The 26,757-nt window shown below is 42.6% G+C and overlaps 1 protein-coding gene across 1 annotated transcript in view; it reads left to right on the top strand.

Moving 5' to 3' along the window:
• Window positions 1–15,540: 15,540 nt before the first annotated feature.
• Window positions 15,541–26,757, top strand: part of LOC144606199 (protein spinster homolog 1-like) — a 67,104-nt gene continuing 55,887 nt past the window's right edge. Inside the window, exon 1 of the mRNA XM_078422075.1 lies at window positions 15,541–15,715. Coding sequence (XP_078278201.1) covers window positions 15,541–15,715 — 175 coding nt within the window. The remainder of the gene's footprint in view (window positions 15,716–26,757) is intronic.

The following is a 26,757-nucleotide window of genomic DNA, read 5'->3' as shown; positions in this document are numbered from 1 at the left end:
GCACGCTCCAGGATGTTGCTGTATGGGATGCGGTCCTGCCAGGAGATACTGAAAATCCATTTAAGGCATCGCATATGAAAGGTGTTTAGACGGCACTCCTGGCGCATGTATGTAGTCCATGTCTCGCTGCCCTACAGGAGGGTACTGAGGACGCATGTCTGGTACACACGTATTTTGGTGTTTTCAGTGAGGAGCTTGTTCTTCCACATCCTCTTAGCCAGGCCACGGTGGCTGCTGCCAGCATGTAGTCACAGATTTTAACGCAAGATGCGTGGCTAGCATCCTGCGCATTGCGTTGGTCTTTTTCAGCCTGATTTTGAGTCCATTTCTCTAACGAGGACCTCCTTCACCTTTGTTTTAGCACACAGACGAGCCAGGTTGAAGATCTTTCCCCCGGATCTAATGTGTAGATAGACACCATTCAGGGATGACTCGAAGGCATAGGTCAGCAGCAGGAGAAGAATATCCCGAAGAGAGTTGGTGCCAATACACAATCTTGTTTCACACCACTGTTGATTGGGAAGGACTCAGATGGGGATCCATCGTACACAACCGCACCTTTCATGTCCTTGTGAAAGGAGATGATCATGCTGTGGAGCTTAGCAAGGCAGCCAATTTTCTCAAGCGGTTGCAACACTCCCTTTCTGCTCACCAGGTTGAAGGCTTTGGTGAGGTCTATGAACACCAGGTAGAGTGGTTTCTGCTGTTCCCTGCACTTCTCCTGGAGCTGTCACACTGAGAATGTCGATGGTGGACCTGCCTGCTCGAAAGCCACATTGGGATTCTGGGTACACACGCTCAGCCAGCACCCGAGTAAATTGCTAAGGATAATATTATTCATAGCGATTATTCGGTTAAGTCTGGAAGAACTAAAAACACATGCACGGATTGGGCTCATGTTAGTTCAACTCAGTTGTTAGTTCTACATCCAGGCTGACCAAAGCCGACTCCAAAGACTTGATATACATCAATGCAGTTCGGAGTAAGAGCAGCACTGTCAGAAGTGATATATATTATCAGTACATCGCACTAAAAGCTGCATTTTGTGATCTTCGGACATATTGTAAATGATGTTATTAATTATGCAGAAAAAATTACACATGGGGATATATGAATGAGATGATTAGATCTTTCTGTGGGTTTCTTTTATGCATCAACAGTCACAGTCTCGTTAAACACTCGTTATTTTTAAGCCATAACCATATCTGACGCTATCAGTTTGGAAGGTGCGATTGACAGTTTACTGCAGTTGGTGTCATAAAGGAAGTGGAATGCTTCACATGCACGCTAAGACACAGATAGGACATTGCTCTTCACCTCTTTCCTTTAACCTATTCCAATTGAGACGTTTACAGATATAGTATGGAAACAGACCCTTCGGCCCACTGAATCCACCGACCAATCACCCGTACACTAGTTCTATTTTATTCCACTTTCACATCCTAGCGGCAATTTACCTACAATTAACCTACAAGCGGCCAATTAACCTACAAACCTGCATGACTTTGGGATGTAGAGGAAACCAAAGCACCCAGAGAAAACCCACGTGATCACAGAGAAAATATACAAACTCTACAGAGACAGCACCCATAGTCAGAATTGAATCCTGGTCTCTGGCGCTGTGAGCCAGCAGCTCTATAGCTGCGCCATTGTGCCACTGAACTGACATGTCAGCTTATTGAAAAGGAAGCCTTTTGTACTCCCAAAAACTTATGTAAAAAAGCAGTGTATAAATTTAGAGGTCCTGTCCAGCCGGGGACTTACTGACATTGGTTTTAGGGGGATGAAGTGATGAAGAATCACATGGGATCCAGCTCCATTTCAAGCGCCAAAGGTGTATTTTATGTCTGAAGAAGGGTCTCGACCCGAAACGTCACCCATTCCTTCTCTCCCGAGATGCTGCCTGACCTGCTGAGTTACTCCAGCATTTTGTGAATAAGTGTATTTTATGTTTATTTTTTTATACCACTGGTGGAGAAAATATACCTTTGGTGCTTGTAGAGAAGTTGCCCGGAACATACATCAGTTTTGATATCCCTTTTCAAGTTCAAACCCAGCTAGTTATAGACTAGTAATGAGAGCGATTGATTTCACATACTAAATGCATACCCAATCAGCTTATGTATATTGTAGGAAGCAATGCAGATGCTGGTTTATACTGAAGTTAGAGGCAAAATGCTGGTGTAACTCAGTGGGTCAGGAAGCATCTCTGGAGAAAAGGAATAGGAAATGTTTTAGGACTGAAAAACTTTTTCAGTCAGAGAGTTGTAAATCTGTGGAATTCTCTGCCTCAGAAGGCAGTGGAGGCCAATTCTCTGAATGCATTCAAGAGAGAGCTAGATAGAACTCTTAAGGATAGCGGAGTCCGGGGGTATAGGGAGAAGGCAGGAACGGGGTACTGATTGAGAATGATCAGCCATGATCACATTGAATGGTGGTGCTGGCTCAAAGGGCCGAATGGCCTACTCCTGCACCTAGTGTCTATTGGAACCCTTCTACAGACTGTTATAAGCAGCACTTTCAGGGAGTTATGGACTTGGACCCCATTATTATGCCCCTTTTCCAGTTCATCCCAAGCTGGTTATAGACCAACAATGATAGACCATTACATGCATACCCAGCCAGGTTTTTTAGGCAAGTATTAGAGGATTGTTTAACCATTCTGTGTTCTGAAGGCAGATAACTCTACGTCATCCCATGATGCCTATCAGTCGCCCTTTCACTGAGCTAGAACAAAGGCCCTAGTATTCAGAGACACAGTGCCAGTGTAACTCAGCGGGTTAGGCAGTATATCTGGAGGATATGGATAGATGAGTTTTGGGTCAGGACCCTTCTAGTCAGTATTCGGTGGCTTTGTGTATCTAGGGTGACTGCCTCAGTGCTGATAAACAGAGGCCCAGCTGATCAGTTCTGTCTGAGACCACAAAATGGAATGATGTCTCATCACACACTGCCTAGTCTGATCTTCATTTTGTAATATAATTTTGTGATTATTCTCTATTTTGCTTATGCATTTCTATTTGTCCAACTTGCAATGCTGCTTTCATCATGATCATAACTTACGCAGACATGTGAGAGAAGGAGATTTATCTTTTCACACAGACTCTTGAACCTGATTAGATTATAGATGATTTGTGATATAACTGCATAGGTTCTCTATCTCTTACCTCACCTTTAATTCAGAAAGTTGTCTGTCTTAGTCATGAAATTTGCAACAAATCAGCATTTTGTGGGGTTAGTGTTACAATTTATTACCTGTTGAGTGAAGATGTTTGTGCCAGGGCTAGAAGCAAGGAGTTGCAAAAGTCAGGGTCTAAAGGGCAGAGGTACCTCCATAACCTCATGTGTCATTTAAAGGTTATTGGGGGGGGGGATGGGTTTGTGCCCTCTCGCTTTCCTCCCCCACTGTAATAATCATGTAAAAAGACGCACGGTTACAGATGCGCCACATGCTGATCTGCTCTCTACCAGAATTCAGATGCCTCCCTTTCCCATGGTAATGAGAACTGAACTTAATATGCGAATTGCGGTCTGGTGAATTCAATTACTATTTCCTCTGGCATATTCAATTACTTTAAGTACATGGCTCACCATTACATAACTCTTTGATTAGATATATTTGGACACACAAAGACTCTTAACCTCTACAAAGAATCCTATGTCTCTTAGTTTAGTTTATTTAGTTTAGAGATACAGCGCGGAAACAGGCCCTTTCGGCCCATTGGGTCCACACCGACCAGTGATGCCCGCACATTAACACTATCCTCTACCCACTAGGGATAATTTTACATTTACCAGGCCAATTAACATACAAACCTGTACGTCTTTGGAGTGCGTGAGGAAACCGAAGATCTTGGAGAAAACCCATGGGGAGAATATACAAAGTCCGTACAGACAGCGCCCGTAGTCGGGATTGAACCCAGGTCTCCGGCGCTGCATTTGCTGTAAGGCAGGAACTCTACCTCTGTGCCACCGTGCTGCCCATTTCTGGCCTCTTTCTGGCCATGTCAACACATTTCATATAGTTTACAAATCATTTAATTTTCCTGAATGTGTTTTGCTTTTTACAAATAAATATAAATTCTTTTTAATTTTTTTTTATAATGTACTCTTTTATTGGCATTTCACAGCAAACTCATTTCCATAAAACGGGTTTCAGGTATAATGCTATATGTATACATCATCCACTTATGTTTGTCTTGAATTGCCTCTTTGTAATTTGTACAAAGCAAATATAGAAACAGAAACACAATAAAAACTACAAACTCTTAGGGAATGATCCTTTCTTTACCATATAATAAAAAAATTGTAAAATTAAAGTCTGGCCTATGAGGCGTTACATAGTTAACCCAATTTTCCCAGCATGTCACAAATAAATCCGATTTAAAGTTAACATATGCTGTTATTTTCTCCATTTTATAAATATCCATTGTGATGTCCATCCATGCATTCAGAGTTGGGCCCTCCTGTGATAACCATTTATTTGTGAGAGCTTTTTTACCAGCTACCATCAATATATTCAGTAAGTATTTGTCTTTTTTTCCGCCAGTCTTCAGGTATGAGTCCAAAAAACATAGTCTTACTCTCCAGGGGCACATGACATCTAAAAATGTCTTGCAAGGCATCATGTAACTCTCTCCAAAAATCTTTAATAACAGGGCAATCCCAGAGAACATGGTAATGATCTGCCTTTAAATTTCCACATTTTATCCAGCAAACTGGAGAGCTCCCACCATAATGGGCTTTCTGAGAAGGCGTAATAAAATACCGTATCAGACTTTTCCAACTAAACTCCCTCCAATTTTGTGAGCTGGTACACTTCCATTGATACCTCCATATTGCTGTCCATTCTTCCTCGGATATGATTATCCCTCCTTCTCCCATTTCATTTTAATATATACGGTTGAGTGTGATTTAAGATTCAGTAACCCTTTATACATACATGAAATCATTTTACTACTAGTATTTGAATTATAAGCTTCCTAAATAATCCCGTCAAACCGATACTCGACTTCATTATGTTTTTAACATTTGTATTAATGTAGTTCCGCATCTGTAAGTATCGAAAGAAGTCTTGTTTTTCTAACATGAATTTTTCTTTAAGCATGTCAAAAATTAACAGTGTTCCTTCTTTCATTATGTTACAAAGAGCAGTTATGCCTTTAACTGTCCACTCTTTAAACCTACTATCTAATTTATTAGGAGTAAAATGTGTGTCAGATGCGCACTATTTAAGGATTGTAATGTCTTCCTCTAAATTATACTCTGTTTTAGCTGTCTTCCATATTTTAAGAGTCAATTTTACCCAAGGATTTTCAATAGCATTTATATAGTCTTGTAGGTTGCTGTCAGCTATAATCGCTTGTACAGGGATGGGGAGTGTTCTCTCTTCAATATTTTTCCATTGAGCATCATATGATGGGTTGCACCAGCATATCATAGGCCTTAACTGTGCTGCCTGATAATAGTCTTTGAAAGAGGGTAGACCCCATCCCCCCTTTTCTTTTGTTAACTGAAAGGTTTTGAGACGAATCATAGGCCTTTTACCTTGCCATATATATCTTAACAATATTTTGTCCCATTCTTTAAATTGTTTTTGGTTAATCTCTATTGGTCGGGTCTGAAATAAATATAACTGTCTTAGCAATATGTTCGTTTTAATAGATTCAATTCTTGAGCTGAGACTTAAGAAAGGAATTAGGTTCCATCTCGCTATATCCTCCTTAATTTTTTGGTGTATAGGTGAATAGTTGCATTTTAATAGTTCTGTAAGATCCCTTGGTTAATGATGCCCAAATATTTGAGATTTTCTGCTTGCTATGCCAGAGGGTACCTACTTCTGACTTCTCCTGATGGGCTGTAATTGTATGTAACCAGTTGTGTTTTACCTATATTAATCTTGTATCCTGATAGTTGACCATATTGTTCGAGTGATTGCATCAATTTAGGTAGAGAGTTTGTTGGTTGCCCCAAATAAATCAAAATGTCATCTGCATTACAGGCCAATTTATGTTCAGTCCCTTGAATAGTAATACCTTTTATTTCTTTATTTTGTCTTATATATTGAGCTAGTGGTTCCAGATATAATGCAAAGAGTAATGGTGACCACGCACATCCTTGTCTTGAACCCCTTTCTAGAGAAAAACTCTTTGATAAATATCCGTTAACTTTAATTCTTGCAGTGGGCTTATTATATAGTGCCTGTATGGTTTTGATAATAGTGTCATGCAGGCCAAATCTATGTAGAACTCGATAGAGAAAATTCCAGTTCATAGAATCGAATGCCTTTTCAGCGTCCACACTTATCACTATTGCTTAATTTTTTTTTTTTTTAATGTAGTCCATCCACAATATGTAGTGTCCATCGTATATTGTCCTGTGTTTGACGTTGCCGAATAAAATCTGTCTGATCATTGTGTATTAATTTAGGCAAGAACTGTTCTAACCGTTTGGCCATGATAGAGGTAAATAATTTATAATCTACATTAAGAACAGATATGACCCACACTCTGTTTTATCTTTACCTACTTTTGGTATAGCGGAGATAATTGCCTCCCTCTAGCTCGGTGGAATTTGTGCCTTTTTTAAAACCCAGTACGTATTATTAATACCATTCTGCCATATAACCATCAGATCCTGGTGACTTGCTCAGCTTGAGCCTACTAATTGCAGTTTTTAATTCAACCTCTGTTATGTCTCCAGTCATTACCTTGTTTTGTTCTTCATTTAAGGTGGTCAAATCTAAGGAATTCAGAAAAGTGTCTACTTGAGTTTGGCTACCTCCTGGAACTTTAGAATACAGAGTTCTGTAGAATACTTCAAAGGCTTCCTGAATTTCACTTAATTTACTTTTCAATATCTTTGTTCTTGGGTCTCTGATTCTGTGAACTGTATTCTCAGCCATCTTTTTTTTCAATTTCCACGCCAGTACTTTCATATATTTAGAACCACTTTCATAGTGCCTCTGTTTAAGGAACATTAACTTTTTCTTGATTTCTTGTGCAGCCAGATTATTGATTTCATTCCTAGTATTCCTAATTTCCTCCAATATATTCCATGCCAGCGTCAATTTGTGTTTCCTCTCTAGTTCCTTCAACTTATTTTGCAAATCCTCAAATGTTTTATTCCTTATTTTTTTCTTATATGAAGATATTGCTATAATTTTTCCTCTTAGAACAGCCTTCAAAGCATCCCACAAAATAGGGGAGAGACCTCTCCGTTATCATTAAGTTCTAAATAAAACTTATCTCCTTTTTAATTTGTTTCTTAAAGTTAAGATCATTGAGTAGGCTCGAGTTCAGTTACCATGTGGCATTTTTTTTACCTATTTACTTGTCTGTTGATTTAGGTGTGTATTTTATCTTTATTCTTTCCAAATGTCATTAAATAGTCTATTCTTGTGTATAAAGAATGTTGGGCTGAGTAATGGGTTCCGCCGTATATCAATTAAACCGACCTCTTTAAGAAGAATTTTGACTTTCTTATGTAGAGACTTTATATCATGAGTTTTTCTACTGGACGAGTCCAGTTCTGGTTGTAAATGTATATTTAGGTCTCCCCCACAAATAAGAAGGCCTTCCATTTCCATTATCATGATATTAATAATTCTCTGGAAGAAATTAAAATCACTTCCAGGGGGTGCATATACATTCAGCAACGTAACTTGATTCCCATCTATATTCCCCCTTACTAAAATATATCTACCCTCATCACTCATTTCAAATACTGTCTCAAAATTTAACTTGCTTGAGATGAGAGTTGCGACTCCTCTCCTACGTCCCGCTATATATGAGGAGAAAAAGAGGTTAGTGAAACCCATTCTTTTAATTTTTTCGTGTTCTTTGTCATTTAGATGGGTTTCCTGTAAGTATACTATATGGGCTTGTTCTTTCCTCAAGGCAGGAACTCTACCTCTGTGCCACCGTGCTGCCCATTTCTGGCCTCTTTCTAGCCATGTCAACAATTTCACATAGTTTACAAATCATTTAATTTTCCTGAATGTGTTTTGCTTTTTACAAATAAATATAAATTCTACATCCATTTTCAATTGATTTTCAGGATCTAGGAGTTGCAAGCAAGGCTGGCATTTATTGCCCATTTCTAATTGCCCCCAAGAAGAATCACAGGACATTCAGCTTTTGGCCTGCTCTTGTGGCCAAGATATTTATGAGGCTCGATCTGTTGAGTTCTCGGTCAATGAAGATCCCCAAGATATTTATAGAGGGGAATTTGGCAATGAGGATATTTAATGTCAAGGTTGGGTGGTTAGACACTCTTATTGGAGATATTAATTGTTTGGCCTTTTTGTGGCACAGATGTTACGTAGCAATTAATATCCCATGCCTGGATGTTTAAGTCTGCATGCAGACAGGGGCTACTTCATTAACTGAAGATGGTTGGGCATCAGACACTGCTCAGAGGAACTCTTGTGTTGATGTCCTGAGGCTGGGATGAATGACTTCCAAAAACCACACCCCAAATTCCTTTGTGTGATCTGTTTGAAGCCCATTGACTTCAGTTCTTCCAGGGTACTTTGATGCCACAAAAGGTCAAACATCTTGAAGGCAAGGGCAGTCACTCTCACCTCAGGGCTTTAGTCCAAGTATATTTCTTGGCTGTGGTGGCTCTGGAACTGAAACCCAAAATCGGGGGGGGGGGAATTGATTACCAGATGGGTGTACAAAGGCCTGAGATGCAAAGAAGACAAAAGGCTGTAAGATAGGAAAAAAGAGTGAAAAGTGAAGCCAAAGGAAGGGATATAGGCAGAAGGAAATGAAGGGAAGGGAAACAAGGTGGAATAATGGGAGGAGTGTGTGCCCACCAGGAAAGAGAGGAGAAATAGGGGGGTATGGGGGCGATGGGTTGATGCACAGGGCAGACCTCTGGTTGGGTGAGGCGAGGGTTGTCAGGGCAAGGGCAATTAGAGAGAAAGAAAGCAAACAAAGGCTAGAGAGCATAGCTTTAAGGTGAGAGCGCCAAAGTTTGAAGAAGGTGTGTGGGTCAAGCATTTTCCTTATACAAAGAGTGGTGTGTGCCTGGAACATGCTGCCAGGGATGCTGGTGGAAGCAGATACAGTAGAGGCATTTATGAGACATTTGGTTAGGTTTATGGATATGCAGGAAATTGAATGATTTGGATCATGTGTAGGCAGAGGAGATTAGTTTAAGTTGGCATCATGTTCGGCACAGACATTGTGGCTGAAGAGCCTGTTCCCATGCTTAACTGTACTATGTTCTAAGGGCACATCTTAAGGTTGTGAAATGGAGGTCATAGCTATTGCAGAGAATGTTGGAAATGCACAGAAGATTAACTGGTGTAAGTGTGGAGAGAACAAAATGCTACAAAGTGCTCAAAAACAAACTGCTGGGATTAAACGGGTCAAGCAAAATCTTTGGAGGCAAGGGGATGGGCAATGTTTCAAGTCAAGACCCAGACGATAATTTTACAACAGAAATGGACAGTTTCAATGACAAAGGAGAGAGTGGGTTTAACTCAAATGATTGTACTTAAAGGTTTTACGGTGCCAGATTGAAAATGAGGCTCTGTTCCGTAGCCTATGCTGGGTTTCATTGGAACGGTGCAGGTGGCCTTTAGCAGAGAGTTTAGAGTAGGAGTGAGATGGAGAATTAAAGCGACAGTAGATGGAAGCTCAAGGTAACAGCAATCACCCAATCTGCATTTGATTTGTCAAAAATTGAGGAAACCTTAACATGACCACCAAATGAAATCCACTAGAATAATTGTTTTCATTGTACAACATCTCCTTCAACTCCATATACTTTCTTCAAAACAAAGGCTGTAACTAATGGGAACTCAAATGACCCAAGTGATGCTTATCATTTTGTTAGATGCATGGAGTCCTTGTTTCCATTGTACTTTGGCTCCCTTCCTCAACTTTTATTTGGTACACTGATGATTATATTAGTGCTGCCTCCTGCACATGTATGAAGCTCAAAAATGTCATTTTGTTTGCTGCCAATTTTCATTCAGTTCACACATCCACATGACCCATCTCTGACTCTTTCATTCCTAGATCTTATTCTCTTTTTCAGAAGAAAGGTTTGGGACAAACGTAGATTAGAAACCAACAGACACCCATAGCTATCTCATCTATACTTTCATGTCCAATCTCCAGAAAGGACTCCATTTCATTCCCTCAGTTCCACTCTCTCTACCTTTTAATCAATCATTGCACTGTCCACACAGTTGCTTCTAAGATTTTTCTTCTTCCTGAATCATGGCTTCCTCCCTATCATTGTCACACCTGTTTCCTGCATTTCATTTATTTCCTGCACCCCTGCTCTTGTTCATTCTCTCCCCAAATTGAGCTAGGGATAAATTCTCTTTGTCCTCGTTTTCAATCTCATCAGCCTCAGCATTCAATGAATCATCCTTCGCAATTTCATTACTGGGATTCCATCAGGCACAGTTTCCTCTCCCCTCCATTCTCATCCTTCTGAAGAAATTGTTCCCTTCACATCCCCCTGATCCATTTCTACCAACCACTCCCTCCCTCACGGCACTTCCCCAGGCAACTGCAGGAGTTGCAACATCTGTTCCCAACAGTCCTGTCAGATGAGCAGCAATTTACTTGCACTTCTTCCAACCTAGTGGACTGCATTTTGAATTCAAAACGTGGTCTCCTCTACACTAGAGAAACTAAACTCAGTTTGAAAAATGCATTGTGGAGCAACCTTTGTTCAGTTCACACGATTTGACCTGAGCTTCGGGTTTCTTGTTTCTTTAACTCTTCATCCCATTCCCCCTCTGGTTTTTCTGTTTACGGCCATCTGCACTGTTCCAATGACCCCAACATAAGCTTGAGGAACAGCACATCTTCTTTTGTTGGGCCACGATGCAGCCTGTGTCATTCAAGATCAAACTCATTAATCTCTGGTAAATCACCTTCTCTGTCTATATCACAAATATCCAATTCTGCTGTAAGGTTTTTCATCTGTAGAGTTAAGTCAGTCATTCCCCACAGACTCTGCAGGATCAGTTCAGTTCAGTTCAGTTCTCACCACTTCACTGCTTTTCTGTGTCTGCAACTGGATGGCTTTCAGAAATAGCATCTCAGTACGGCAATCCTGATCTCACCCTATCAGCTATCTTCTCTTTGACTTATCTACTCCAAGCCCCAACTTTCTCAACAACTTAAAGCCCACTTGTTTTAATTTTTATTTTTCTAGTTCTATGAGTGGTCTTTGACGAGATATTAACCCAGTTTCTTTTTTCATAGATACAGGAGTAACAATAGAAATACAGAAGCAAACGTAAAACCACGAGAAAAGGCTGTCTGCAAATATAGTATGACCTGCTGACTGATTGCTTTCATTTCCGCTATCTTCTGGGATTTGTGGATAGGCCGTACAGGATTTGACTGCTCCTTGACACTCTCATATGTTCCCAGCAAACTCTGGGCAACATTCACTCAGTTACCCTCATATTGACTAGCCTGACAGTTTTGAGTTTAGAGATACAGCGGGGAAACAGAGAGAACATACAAACTCCACATAGAGGGCAGTCAACGCCAGGATCTGAACAGTTTCTCTGGAATTCTGAAATAAAAGATTAAAAGACCGCATGGATGGACTCCAAAAATTGTTCATCCCTGTCTGGCGATAAAGTAAAACGGGGAAGGCGGCTCAACCATGGCTAATGAGGGAAATCAAGGATAGTGTTAAATCCAAGGAAAAGGCATATAAATTGGCCAGAGGAAGCAGCAAACCGGAGGACGGAGAAATTTAGAATCAGAGGAGGACAAAGGGGTTAATTAAGAACGGGGGAAAAGAACATGAAAGAAAGCTTGCGGGGAATATAAAAACGGACTCTTAAAGCTTCTTTAGATATGTAAAAAGGAAAAGATTAGTGAAGACAAATGCAAGTCCCTTACAATAAGACAGGTGAATTTATAATGGGAAACAAAAATGGCAGAACAGTTAAATGATTACTTTGGTTCTGTCTTCATTAAGGAAGCCACAAACAATCTCCCGTAAATTCTAGGGGACCGAGGATCTAGTGGGAGGGAGGAACTGAAGGGAATCTACATTTAGTCAGGAAATGGTGTTAGGTAAATTGTTGGGACTGAAGGCAGATAAATCCCCAGGGCCTGATGGTCTGCAAACCAGGGTCATCATTTTCCAATGTTCTCTCGATTCTGGATCAGTTCCTGTGGACTGGAAGGTAGCCAATGTAACCCCACTTTTTAAGGAAAGAGGGAGAGAGAAAACAGGGAATTATAGACCAGTTAGCTGTACATCGGTTGTGGGGAAGATGCTTGAGTCGATTGTTAAAGATGTTATAGCAGCGCATTTGGAAAGCAGTGACAGGATTGGCCAAAGTCAGCATGTATTTTGAAGGGCAAATCATGCTTGACTAATGTTCTGGAATTTTTTGAGGATGTAACAAGTAGAATGGATAAGGGAAAACCGGTGGATGTGGTGTATCTGAACTTTCCAAAAACTTTTGACAAGGTCCCACACAAGAAATTAGTGTGCAAAATTAGAGCACATGTTATTGGGGGTAGGGTATTGTCATGGATAGAGAACTGGTTGGCAGACAGAAAGCAAAGAGTAGGAATTAATAGGTCCTTTTCAGAATGCAGGCAGAGACTATTGGGGTGCCGCAAGGCTCGGTGCTGGGACCCCAGTTGTTTATAATACTTATTCATGATTTAGACGAGGGAATTAAATGTGACATCTCCAAGTTTGTGGATGACACAAAGCTGGGTGGCAGTGTGAGCTGCGATGAGGATGCTATGGGGCTGCTGGGTGACTTGGATAGGTTGGGTGAGTGGGTAGATGCATGGCAGATGCAGTATAATGTGGATAAATGTGAGGTTATCCACTGGTGGCAAGAACAAGAAGGCAGATTATTATCTGTATGGTGTCAGATTAGGAAAAGGAGCGGTGCAACGAGACCTGGGTGCCTTTGTACATCAGTCACTGAAAGTAAGCATACAGGTACAGCAGGCGGTGAAGAAAGCAAATGGCATGTTGGTCTTCATAGCGAGAGGATTTTAGTATAGGAGCAAGGAGGTCCTACTGCAGTTGTAGGGGCCCAGGTGAGACCTGGAGTATTGTGTGCTGTTTTGGTCTCCTAATTTGTGGAAGGACATGAGGGAGTGCAGCGTAGGTTCACCAGGTTTATTCCCGGGGTGGCAGGACTGACATATGATGAAAGAATGGGTCGTCTGGGCTTGGATTCACTGGAATTTAGAAGGGATTCTTAAAGGATCGGACAAACTAGATGCATGAAAAATATTCCCGATGTTGGGGGAGTCCAGAACTAGGGGTCACAGTTTAAGAATTAGGGGTAGGCCATTTAGGACTGAGATGAGGAAAAACTTCTTCACCCAGAGAGTTGTGAATCTGTGGAATTCTCTGCCACACAAGGCAGTGGATGCCAATTCACTGGATGTTTTCAAAATAGAGTTAGATTTAGCTCTTAGGGCTAAATGAATCAAGGGATATGTGGAAAAAGCAGGAACAGGGTACTGATTTTAGATGTTCAGCCATGATCATATTGAATGGCGGTGCTGGCTCGAAGGGCCAAATGGCCTACTCCTGCACCTATTTTTCTATGTTGTTAAGTGCTAACCACTGTAGTGGTGTGCCATCCCAGCGTGCAGGTAGTTCAGAGGAAATACAGGAGCAAAAGTGAAACTATGAGAAAAGACAGCAAATATAAAAGGGAATCTCTGGGCAGAGAAAAGGTAGCGATGGGACAACCAAAGAGGAGATCTAACCATAGAGGCATAAGTACCAAAAAAACAACTTTGCATCAGACTTCACAATGTAGGAAGATCTATCTTCAATGATCCCCACCATCTGGGTCATGCCCTCTTCTCGCTGCCATTGTTGAGCAGGAAGCACATAGGTCTGAAGTCGCACACTACCAGGTTCATGAACAGCTACTTTCCGTCCCACTGTCAGGTTCTTGAATCAACCTGAATAATCTTAATTCTATCTCAGCAACAGAACACTATGGACCAACTGCACCACTGTAGACTTGTTTTCAAATTGTGAAGATAGGCATATATGTTAGAATAACTCATCGGGACAGGCAGCATCTCTGGAGAGCAGGAATGGTCTCAACCTGAAACGTCACGCATTCCTTCTCTCCAGAGATGCTGCCTGTCCCGATGAGTTACTCCAGCATTTTGTGTGTGTCTTTGGTGTAAACCAGCATTTGCAGTTCCGTCCTACACATGTTTTCAAATTGTGTGTTTGCACTAATGTCTTATTTTTGTTTTGCAGTCTTTTTCTTTACACTGATTTATGAAATTTATGTATAATTTATGTATACTTTGTTGTGTGTTGTCTGAATCTGCAAGCAAGATTTTTATTGTACTGGTACCTCAACATACTTGCACTCGACAATAAACTGACCATGACTATTAAATCCTCCAATAGCAAAGAACAATGGTGTTGAGATTCTTGAAAGGTTAAAAATGTATAAACTGTAGGTACTAGAAAGGCTAACTCTAAAAGGGAGTAAATCTGATTCAGATGGAATGCATCCATGGTTGCTCAGGGAAGTTAGGCAAATATTACAAAGGTCCTGCTCATAATCTTCCAAACATCTATAGACTTACAGCAAAAATCTGTTGGTGGAAGAAATCTAAAACAAGAACATCTAAAACAAAAACATCTAACAGAACGCTGGATACGTTCAGCATTTCTAACAGTAAAAGTGGTGAGAAAAACAACAAATGTTTCAGCTCGAGGACCCTTCATCAGAACTGGAATGGTGAGAAGACAAGCATGTTTTAATTTGCAATGAGGGTCAGGTCAGAGAACAGAGGGAATGTTTGCTACAGGGTGCAACTCAAAGTTTTCAAGGTAATAATTATGTTTAAAAAAACATAAATGGAACATAAATAAGTTGAAATCACACAAATTGATAAAGGAAGGTACAGAAAAAAGGTGATTAACCTAAAATTGTTAAACACAATATTAATTTGAAACAAGTAGTATGGATGTGGAATGGGGTCTGAGATTTGGAAAATTGCAAGCTTCCCAATCTTGTTCGAAATTGCGTATAGGGCAAACTTAGTACTGTAATTACAAACCGATTATTTTAAACAGTGGTTGGTTTAGAGACAGGAGTCAGGGAGAGGATGAGCAGTCACTTCGACGTCTAGGTTGATGAGAGAAAGCATAAATGTGTTTAAGGCAACCAGTACCTTCGTTTTTTGATGAAAATTCAGTGATGGAATCAAACGTGGTGTACACAGCGAGTCGTTGGAGTCCCGGTGGAGGCAGATTGAACAGTGGCGTTCAAAAGAGAGACGGAAGGGACAAAAACGGCAGAAATGCGGGTAGTGGGAGTGTCTGGGTGGCTCTAACACTGAATGCAGGGGCTGAATGGCCTCTTCCCGTGTGTGAAACCACGCTGTGAGCAGCTGACACCGAGGGACTGCCTCTGCTGCCGAGCAGTGCAAGCAGCAAGTGCCAGTGTCTCTGACTAGTTACCGAGGAGATTCCTCCCGCCGTTACAACTTTCCAGGACAGCCTTCTCTCCCCGAAGCAGCGCCGATGGCAAGCGGCGTAAGGCACTCCAGCCCAGGCACCTCCGGAGACTCGGACACAGCGCCGGTCATCGTACAGCCGAGCGGCGGCTTTCAGCTGTCCCGGACCAGGTCCTGCGTCGCCGTCCTCATTCTGTTCTTCATTAACATGTTGAATTACATGGATCGATACATCATTGCAGGTGGGTTACCTCAGTTGAGAGTAGCCTCCGCTACTCCCTCTCGTTGAGAGTCACAGTCCACGCCGGCGACAATGCCAGGGGTCTGTCCGAAGCCAGGCAGGGTCTTCAGCTCCGCTTCCCAAGGGCTGCTGCCTGCTCACTTCTCCGCTGAGTTGTTGCGGCAGCTTCGGTAAAGCGGGGGGGGGGGGGGGGGGGGGGGTGCGGCAGACCCGGGTTCGATTCCCCGTCGGGACGTTATTTCTCCTCTTGGCCGAAGGGTCAACAACAAGCGAGGGGGGGACAGGTTCAGAATCGACGGTGACACGACAGAACGATGGGAGGCGAAAAGCCCAATCACCCCGATGGGGGGGTCTCGAAGTCTGCCTCAAAAGGCAGAGAGTCTCGCCGCACCCGGACAGTACTTCCATGTGTCACAGAGTTGTGCAACAAAGTAACAGGCCGTTTGGCCCTCCAGCATTTGCCGCAGCTGCCTCCCATCGCCAGTAACCCGAGTTCACTTTTGACCTCGAGTGCTGTCAGTGTGGAGTTTACATATTTCCCCCCTGACCGTGTGGGTTTCCCCTCGCATCTCAAAGACTTGCGGGTTGGTCAAGTCAAGTCAAGTCAATTTTATTTGTATAGCACATTTAAAAACAACCCACGTTGACCAAAGTGCTGCACATCTGATTAGGAAAAAAAAAAAGAAACATACTAGCTTTATTGGCCGCTGAAAATTGGGGAGAATAACAATGGGATTAATGTGGGATTGTTGTTAAGGGGCAGTTGATATTGGCATGGACTCAATGGGCCGAAGAGCCTGTATCTGCTCTGGAACTCTACTGCTGTATGTCCATACAGACCATTGTAATTATCCGTATTAGTTCCATTAACACTGGTACAAGTCCCCACAGCCTTCGATGTCGTGGTATGTTCTTGAAGGACTGAGACCCCCTGTAGGGTTGTGGACCTTATGTCGGAAGGTGGGAATTCTTGATCAGCTGTCAGAGACAGGATGGGCCAAATGGTCAACTTCTGTTGTAAATCTCCTGAGGTTCCACGAACGTGGAGAGTTGACTGGCATAGTTATTGCTCTCTTTGTGGCCAGGACACTGCTGAAGGCAGACTCATTGACAATGACAATGACAACGAAGGAGTGGCATTTTATTCCGATCAGGATTGTGTAGAATTTGGGGAGAGTACATTCCCGACCAGAGTCAGAGAATTGGCTGCTTTTAGATGACATGTTATATGGGCATCTGGGCCAAAATTGGAAGATGTTACCCAAAACAGGTCTACATCATTTCATCAGCCTAGATCTTACAGAGGTTTAGTTCAGTTAAGTATAGTTTAGAGATACAGCATGGAAACAGGCCCTTCGGCCCACCGAGTCTGCACCGACTGGCTATCCCCACACATTTACACTATCCTACACACACTAGGGACAATTTACATTTATACCAAGCCAATTAATCTACCAAACCTGTACGTCTTTGGAGTGTGGGAGGAAACCGAAGATCTTGGAGAAAAACTATGCAGGTCACAGGTAGAATGTACAAACTCCGTACAGACAACAACCATAGTCAGGATTGAACCCGGGTCTCTGGTGCTGTAAGGCAGCAGCTCTACCATTGCACCATTGTGCCGCCCCTGAACAAGGTGTACAAGATCACGAGAGGAATTGATCAGGTGAATGCACAGTCTTTTGCCCAGAGTAGGGGAATTGAGAACAAGAGGACATAGGTTTAAGGTGAGGGGGGAAAGATTTAATAGGTACCTGAGAGGTAACTTTTTTACACAAAAGGTGGTGGGAAAATGGAACAAACTGCCTGAGGAGGTAGCTGAGGCAGGTACTATCATAACATTTAAGAGGCATTTGGACAGGTAGGGTAGGTTTAGAGGGTTTGGGCCCTAGTACAAGAGGCGGGACTAGTGTAGATGGGGCATGTTAGTCAGCATGGGCAAGTTGGGCCAAAGGGTCTTATTCCAAATGAGAAACCATTTGGATCACTCTATGCCCACTGCAAGTATCAGGTCTGACAAATAAGGGATGGGTGGAGGGGTGGGGTCAATGGAAGAAATAGTGGGCTGGAGAAGAAACAACCATTTTCTCTTTAAGACACCCTGTAGTGTCATCAGAGACACAATCCTTCCAGACCTCACATTCCGTGTGTGGAAAAGACCTTTGTATTTGTCAGCCTTGGGTTAAATGTCCAGCCTGTTCACAAATTAGTACAATGATGGATACAGTTTATTTTTAAACTTACCCTAAAATTCTTAAGATAGACACAAAGTGTTGGAGTAACTCAGCGGGTCAGGCAGCACCTCTGGAGAAAATTGTACGGTGATGTTTAGGGTTGGGAACCTACTTCAGACTTGTTAGCTTGACTAATTATTCATTAATTCAATATTTTATTTACATTAGTTTTGTATTTTATAGAATGTTTCAAATAATAGAATAAATGTAGAACCATTGACCTTTAGAAATGTTCCTTTTTCACGCTAAAGTAGCAATATTGCTTGACGAAGTAAATGGAGGACATTCTTTTAGACATATAAGGAACTTCAAATGTTGGTGTACACAAAAATACACTAAGTGCTGGAGTAATTTAATGGGTCAGGCAGCATCTCTGGGGAAACATGGATGGCTAGGTGACGTTTCGGGTCGCGACTGAATATTTCTTTGACTGGGGGAATGCAGTGAGTCAAGTGGCCTGACCATGGGCAGCAGAGCTCTATGGTTTTAAGTGCTTTCATTCTGTGACTTGAAACACCACATTATTTCCCCTTGTTTGGCAATGTGCATGAAAGACTAATTGCCACGCACTAGATGAGAAACATGTTTATCATCAGTCACACTTACAAAAGCCATTTGCACCACCTTCAACAACTTTTTGCCTGGTGTAGATTGATCTTTTCTTTATAGAAACATAGAAACATATGGATCCTTTGGATTTCACATTAAACCCCTGCCCCACTTAGGCAATTTTTTAGGCGACTACAGGCGACTAGGCTATCGCCGCACGGTCGCCGGGGTGTCGCCTGTGTGATCGTGACTAGTCTCCAAACAGTCGTAGCGTTTTCTGGTCGCCGCTGGATTTGTTTTAAAAATGTTAAAAAAAATTTGGCAACTGTTGGTTTGACGCCAATGATCGTAGCTTGACATCTCCTGGCATAGGCGCTGTCGTAGGTTGTCGCCAGGTTGTCGCCAGGTGGTGTAGGTTGTTGCCGGTGCTGACTTCGTTGAATTCCATTGGCGACTACCTACGACAGCTTAAACCGGCGACAGCTACCGGCGTCAAAACCGGAGGCCAAAATGACATGAATTGTCTTCAGTTGTCGCCGACACGGTCGTAGCTTGTCGCGGGTAGACGTAGGTTCACTTTGGTTGTCGTAGGTTGCTGCCTGTGTGGTGGTAGGTTGTTGTAGTGCGGTCGTAAGTGAACGTCCTAAGTCGCGACGATTGGGTCGCCAGTTGTCGGTAGCTCGCCCTAGCTTGACATCGACTAGTGGTAGGCTGTTGTAGCTTGTTGTAGACATTGTCGTAGGGCGGGGTCCAGTCGCTGTTTTTTTGGCGAACTGCTACGACTATTGCAGTCGCCTAAAAACACGCCTAAGTTAGTTTCCAAGTTTACTCTTGAGAGTAGATCTTAAACAGGTAAGAGAGGAGTGTTCAAAGGTAGTATTATAACACATTCTTGAACTGCAAATGGAATTGGGAATGCTTCATAATTCTCAAGCTAAAAAGTACTGTTAGTACCAACAGTACAAGCCCAACAGTACCTGTAGGTTAGTTCTACAGGACCTGTGAGAAATCAGCCCTGGAGCCCATAAGATGCAGCCCTTTGTTCCTGTTAGCTCAGCAGCAGTTCTCTCGCCTCCAAAGACCTTGGATTCAAGCCCCACTTCAGAACTGAGCACATAACCTGGGCTGATTCTCCAGTACAGTGGTGATAAATCTTACACTATTGGGCTGTTGGACAATGAGCACAATTGCTCATTTTAGCCATCCAGGAAATGGTATGAATTATCCACTTTATAAATCACTTGGGGAAATGAAGCGGTAAAAGATAGTTTAGTAGATTGCATACGTGCAGTGCAGTTCAATGACCAAAGCTGTACATTCATTTTCCATTGTGGTACTGATTAATCTTTGGTGCATTTGTATCTCTTCTGAGGATCTTATCATCACAGCAAGGCCAGTTCAAGGCTCATTCAAGGTAGCAATTTTATGTAACCAAATGGGTTTCCCAGGGCAGTCAACAGTCAATTAGAAACTGTGTGAAAGAGCAGTCACATCTGGGCCAGATTAGATCAGGATGACAAGATTCCTTCCTTCAATGGCAACAGTGAATTAGCACGTCTCAAAGATGTGTAGGTTTGTGTTGGTTAATTCGCCTCTGTAAATTGCTGCTAGTGTGTAGAGAGTGGATGAGAAAGTGGGGATAACATAGCACAAGTGTGAATGGGTGATCGAAGGTCGGCGTGGATACGGTGGGCCAAAGGGCCTGTTTCTATGCTGTATCTCCCAAATAAAAGTGTTCTCGAGCGTCAGATTGCCAACTATAATTGGAAAATTCTTAGTGTTTAGATTACATCCACACCTTGTCAATGTCGATTCATCAGTCCCACTCTCAATGCCCACTGTCTTCTATAATCAAAAGGAATGCCAGTAAGTTCTGTTCTCAAACATTTAGCTCCTCCTTCTCCAACAATGTTTTGAATTAATAAATGAAAGTGTACAAAATCAAATAATTTAAAGCTATCTAATATTTTAAGGATTTTTCTTTGGACTTTCTCAAGGCGATGTTAACGTCTGTAAGCATCAGCTTAAAGCTTGTTCATGTCTGGAAGTTGCCTTTTTTTATTACACAAGAGCTAGAGTAACTCAGCAGGTCAGGCAACATCTGTGGAGACTGAAGAAGGGTTCCAACCTGTAACGCCACCTATCCATGTTCTCCAGAGAAGCTGCCTGACCCGCTGAGTTACTCCAGTACTTTGTGTCTTTTTTTGTTGTAAACCAGCATCTGCAGTTCCTTCTTTCTATTCTCCGTTATTTTGAGTTTTTAATGGGCAGGATCTGGCTAATCTAGGGGATGATGATGGAAGGGACCTTTAACCAGCAGCCAGCAGTTAGTGCCCATTCTTGTTTTCCCTTACTGTCTGTGTGCCCAATGCACTGGGGAAGGTGAGCCAGGATTTTGACTCAGCGTTTGCGAAGCAATGGTCATTATAGTTCCAAGTCAGGATAATAAGTATCTGCAAGAGAAACGTGAAAATGATGCTGTTTCAATGCACCTGTTGCTTTCGTCCTTCTAAGGGTATATGTTGCAAGTTTGGGAGATGCTGTCTAGAATAATGGTGAGTTGCTACAGTACATCCAGTAAACGGTACACACAACAGCCATAGTGAATGGATTTAACAAAGAAGGTGATACAAGGGGTACTGAATAACCAGATAGGTTGTTCCGCAGAGTGGTTTACTTGAGCTTTGAATCCTCAACCTGTCTCCCTTCCACATGAGATCACAGACAATTCAAAAAAGGCTGACAAGGAAGGACTGGATTAAGGTTTTCTTTACAATTGACAAAGTATCTTGGCCTATTCAATCTCCCGGTTGCCAAACTCCCCTTCCCATTGCCTGACTGACCTTTCTGCCCTGGGACTCCTGTCAGAGTGAGGCCAAATGCAAATTGGAGGAACAGCACCTCAGATTTCGCTTGGGCAGTTTACAACCCAGCGGTAAGAATTATGATTTCTCTAACTTCAAGTAACTCTTGCATTCCTTCTCGCTCCGTTCCTCCCCCACCCTAGTTGGCCTGTTAGTTTCCCTCTTGTCCTGATTAGTTTCACTGTTTCACTCGTTCGTTTCACTCATTATCTCCTTCGCAGCCAACAATGGACCATTGTGGGCTCCACCTGCCCTTGATCAACATTGGTGGCTTTGATTTGTCCTTTGCACACCTTTTATTCATTTGTTCTTCATATCTCTAGTTTCCTTCTCCCTTGACTCTCAGTCTGAAGAAGGGCCTTGACCCAAAACCTCACCTGTCCCTTTTCTCTAGAGATGCTGCCTGACCTACTGAGTTACTCCAGCATTTTGTGTCTTTTCCTCCATTTCCTCCAGTCTATTTCCATTTCCTCCAGTCTATTTGCAATCAATGATAGCAGACCCTAACCACCCAAATACAACAAACGTGTCAGAGGATGTCAATGACTGGCATCTTACTATTAAAAAATCCTTGACTCTGAGCTGCAACATTGAACATCAACAACTATGTATTAGAAATTATTGTGATTATTGCTTTCTGCCAGTACATACCATCTGTTGTGTCGCACTGCCTCAGCCCAATTTTATCATCACATTGTCAACGTCATCTTTTTGTTGTCACATGTTTGGTGACCGAGTTGCCAGGGGAAAGTCAGTGGAGGAAGGGAATCTAAACTGAAGCAGATGGAAGTTGGCTGGGAACCTATCAATAAATAATAAATGAAACAACCAAAAACTTGAATGCCAAACAGAAGAACCCTGCCAGTGAAAGCCATCAACGGGAACTAAAGGAACAGTAGCATTTCTTGAGAAAAAAATACAAGTACTGGAATAATTCAGCGGTTCAGGCAGCATCTCTGGAAGACTTGGATAGGCGATATTTCAGTCCGGGACCCGTCTTTTGGATCCCTTATTCCAGAGATGCTGCCTGACCCACTGAGTTACTCCAGCACTTTACGTCTTTTTTTTAGTGAACTAGCATCTGCAGTTCCTTGTATCTACAGTAGCATTTCTTGATCCAGTTTGTTTTTAAATAAGAGAAACCTCTGGAAATATAGAAAGCATTGGAGTAACTCAGTGGGTCAGGCAATATCTCTGGAGAACATGTGTAGGAAAATAACTGCAGCTGCTGGTATAAATCGAAGGTATCACAATGCTGGAGTAACTCAGCGGGTCAGGCAGCATCTCAGGAGAGAAGGAATGGGTGACATTTCGGGTCGAGGACTGACTAACTGACTCTTCAGTCTGAAGAAGGGTCTCGACCTGAAATGTCACCCATTCCTTCTATCCTGAGATGCTGCCTGACCCGCTGAGTTACTCCAGCATTGTGATATCTCTGGAGAACATGACTAGGTTGCCGTTTTGGGTCGAGATCCTTCTTCAAGTCGAATATCCATATCCTCCAGAGATGTTTCGTGTCTTTCTTTTGTATCTGCAGTTCCTTGTTTCTCTCTGAAAATACTCAGCAGGTCAGGCAGCATCTGTGGAAAGATTAAAATATTTTGAGGTAATTATGTTGAGATCTCAAATGTTAACTCTATTTTGTAACTAATTTTTAATATAATATATGTAACCTAAACATTTCTAAATTACACATTTCACAACATGGAAATCCTTGTCTGTATGCAGTTTGTATGTTCTCCGCGTGATCAGTGTGGGTTTTCTCCAAGATCTTCGATTTCCTCCCAAACTCCAAAGACCGTGACGTACAGGTTTGTAGGTTAATTGGCTCGGTAAATGTAAAAAAAAATTGTCCTTAGTGGGTGTAGGATAGTGTTGATGTTCGGGGATTGCTGGTCGGCGCGGACCCAATGGGTCAAAGGGCCTGTTTCGGCGCTGTATTTCTAAACTAAACGAAACTAAACTAAACATGTGATTAATTAGCTGCACAACTTTGATTACTTTCATTACTGCTTTTTATTTTAATACTGCCAGCTGTCCAAAGAGGCTTTGGTATTTTTCCTGAGGAGGGATTGCCAACTGAACACAGTCTACCGTTTGGGCAGGTGCAGTGTGCATAGATAGCTCCCTGCAATTCAGCAAACGCCTGCCATTGCTTTCAATTGTATTTGAAAAAAAGCTACAGAAAATTTAAAAGCCGTGTGAAGATGTTTATTATTAGAAAGAGTTGCTAAAAGATTGAATGACTCATTAAGAGGAAAATAGACGGCAGCAGAATGTGAAATGTATGAAACAGCCGCAAAGGGGAAGAAGTAGATAAGAACGCATTTCCCCTTTCCCTTCACCCCACATTCTTTCTAACCGTTTGCTGCACCTGATAAAATGAAGGCATGCAATTTTGTAGCCTGGGCTGGATGTTAGAGGAATCCAGGTCCATGCTAGTGTACGAATGGCATATAGCTGATAGTCATCTTGTCCATACCATGTAAGTCGCAAACTCTTGTGTTCCTACAAGTTGTACCGTCACATTTCCATCCCTGCTTGAGGAGTATTTGTCATTCCATAGGAAACAACATGAGAGTGCTCTTGTTTCTCCTTCTGGCTTGCGTTACCTAGGCATTGATACATACAGGTGGACCCCAAAATGCTAGAGTAACTCAGCGGGACAGGCAGCATCCTTGGAGAGAAGGAACCGGGGACGTTTCGGGTTGAGAGCGATAAATACAGGATGGAATGTGCGGTGGGCAGTGGTTGAGCTTCTGACAGTGCAACTAGGCATATCCTGCCTTCTGAATAGCCCTCCTCTCCTGAGTCATTGCCCAAGATCAAGCCTTGGGGACAATGCCATCTCCTGAGACATTTGATAAGCTGGAGACCCTTGGGATAAAGGAGTTAAATAAACTTTGAGGATACATGGCATTGACCATGAACAAAATATTCTTGTGATGAATGAGGCACTAGCGATTGTGCACCAGAAGCCCCTTCAATTCATTAGAAGTTCTGGGTTCTGCAGAGGAATTCTGGTCCGTGTGAGTGCAGTGATTTCTGTCTGAACTTTAGGGAAATCAGCTAAAACATCTACCGTGGGACGAAGGGCTTGTTATTTGCAGTACTGTTCTACATTCACAAATGCACATCCTTCTCACTGAAGGAAGTGCGGGAAATCCCTGTTCCTCTACAATAGGATACCTGTGTCATGCTGCGGGGTGCAAGGTGACACCGATTTATTGGCGCCACATGGAGCAAGTCCAAGCTGGGAAGTTGAGAGTGAAGACACGAGAGATGCAGATGTTAGAATCTTGAGCAAAAAGCAAACTGCGGAAGGAACTCAACGGTTCAGGCAGCATCTGTGGAGGGAATGGACACAGCTTGATCTTGACTTTGACCTTTATGGTCAAAGCTGTCCCATGTACCTGTGCATGACTGAAGGTCTGCCTGCAACCTCGTGCATATCTTGGTGACGATTGCCTTGTTAAACCCGAGACTGTGGAGATATGTAGGACACAAGAGGCTCCAGATGCCGGAATCTTCAGCGCATAAACAAAGTGCTGGAAAAACTCAGCAAAAACCAAGCTGCAGGCAAAAATCAGCAAGTAGAAGGAGTCTGTCCATCTCCCTCCACAGATAGTGGCTGACCTGAGTTCCTCCAGCATTTTACTTTTTTATGGTGGAGATATTGCACTTCAGAGTGGTTCACGATAGGAGTGCTTGTCCACTGTATACACGATAGAGAAAGAATCTTTCAATGTCCTTTGGCACTGCCTGGTCCCTTAATTTTTACAAGGCATCTCAAATGTTTTATCCAAAACTCCTTCTCAAAAAGCAACACCAGTACTGTCAACACTAAAGCACCCAGTTCGATGGAGCCACTTTTTAATTAGTGCCGGATGAAAGTGAATTTAAGCTGCGGACTAGCCTTCAGAGAGATCAGAAGATACCTGCGGAGGTTCACTGCTGACATGAAGGCTGTAGAGATTTAGTTGTTATATTCAAAGCAGATGGATATATTTTTGGAGATAGACACAAAATGCTGGTGTAACTCAGCGGGACAGGCAGCATCTCTGGAGAGAAGGAATGGGTCCAGCGGAAGGAATGGATCCAGAGATGCTGCCTGGCCCGCTGAGTTACTCCAGCATTTTGTGTCTTTCTTCGGTGTTAACCAGGATCTGCAGTTCCTTCCTAAAGGATATATTTTTGGAGCTTACAGGAGTTGAGGGGTTAGTGCAGAAAGTGAGGCCGAGGTTACAGATCCTCCATGGTCCTGTGTATTGGTGGAGCAGGCACAAGGGATTAATGGCCTCCTGCTTTTACTCTTCATGCTTTTGCAGGGCCCTATAACAGGCACCATGCAGGAGCATGCAAGTGTATGGAGATCTTTATTTGAGACTGTCGAATGGCTGGTGTTTCCTGGATCTGGGAGCCCCAGGTTATGTTTAAGACAATAGACAATAGGTGCAGGAGGAGGCCATTCGGCCCTTCGAGCCAGCACCACCATTCAATGTGATCATGGCTGATCATTCTCAATCAGTACCCCGTTCCTGCCTTCTCCCCATACCCACTGACTCTGATATCCTTAAGAGCTCTATCTAGTTTACATTGCTGAGAGCTGGTGCTGTGTGGGAACTGAGGTTGTGGCTGCCTGACAACACTGGAAGTGTTCAGGGGCACTCGTGTAAATTGCCGTACAAAGGATTGGTTAAGTTCTTGATACAATGCAGCTTGGAAATGATCAAAAGCAAATTTCCTGCACAGGATGATGGTGAACTAGTTTCTACCCAATGAGGACTTTCTTCAGTATTTAATAAATTCTACGCTGAGCTTCTGATTTGCACTTTCCTGCCCTGATCCCTTTGTGTTCACGTGGAGGACGTGTATTCTCTGCAGACAAAACAGATGATGGGATTCACTCATAGATCACTGCTGAGATGTTGTACGGAAAATTGACCTCGATTTTGAATACATTCGTTTTGAAGGGACACTGCCGAGATTGATTTTGTAACTTGCATCTGAACTGTGAAAGGAGGTTGTGAGATTTCTTTCTTTTGCTTAGAGTTGCATGGAAGTCGAATCTGTCAGATTCTCAGAGGAATAGATTTCATTGGATTAATGATGCAAATCCAGGGACACCCCTGACTTATGTAAGAGTTATGTTCCGTGAACCCTTACGTAAGTCAGATTTTACTTAAGTCGGAATCACCGGCCCTGTGTCTGTACTCACCGAGAGCATTAACTGTCCAGCTACATCCGAGGCACGTGCTGTGGCACGTGGCCTTCAGGGTAAGCACGGCCGCCATTACCGACTTGTTTCTAGTGTCAACCTGAGTGTGATTGTACAGTGTTGTGGAAATTGTACAGTGTTGTGGCCTCTGGTTCTAAACTCTCCCACTACAGCAAAC

This window comes from Rhinoraja longicauda, chromosome 26 (assembly GCF_053455715.1).
Source record: "Rhinoraja longicauda isolate Sanriku21f chromosome 26, sRhiLon1.1, whole genome shotgun sequence".
NCBI lineage: Eukaryota > Metazoa > Chordata > Chondrichthyes > Rajiformes > Arhynchobatidae > Rhinoraja > Rhinoraja longicauda.
This window is presented reverse-complemented; position numbering and strand designations above follow the sequence as displayed.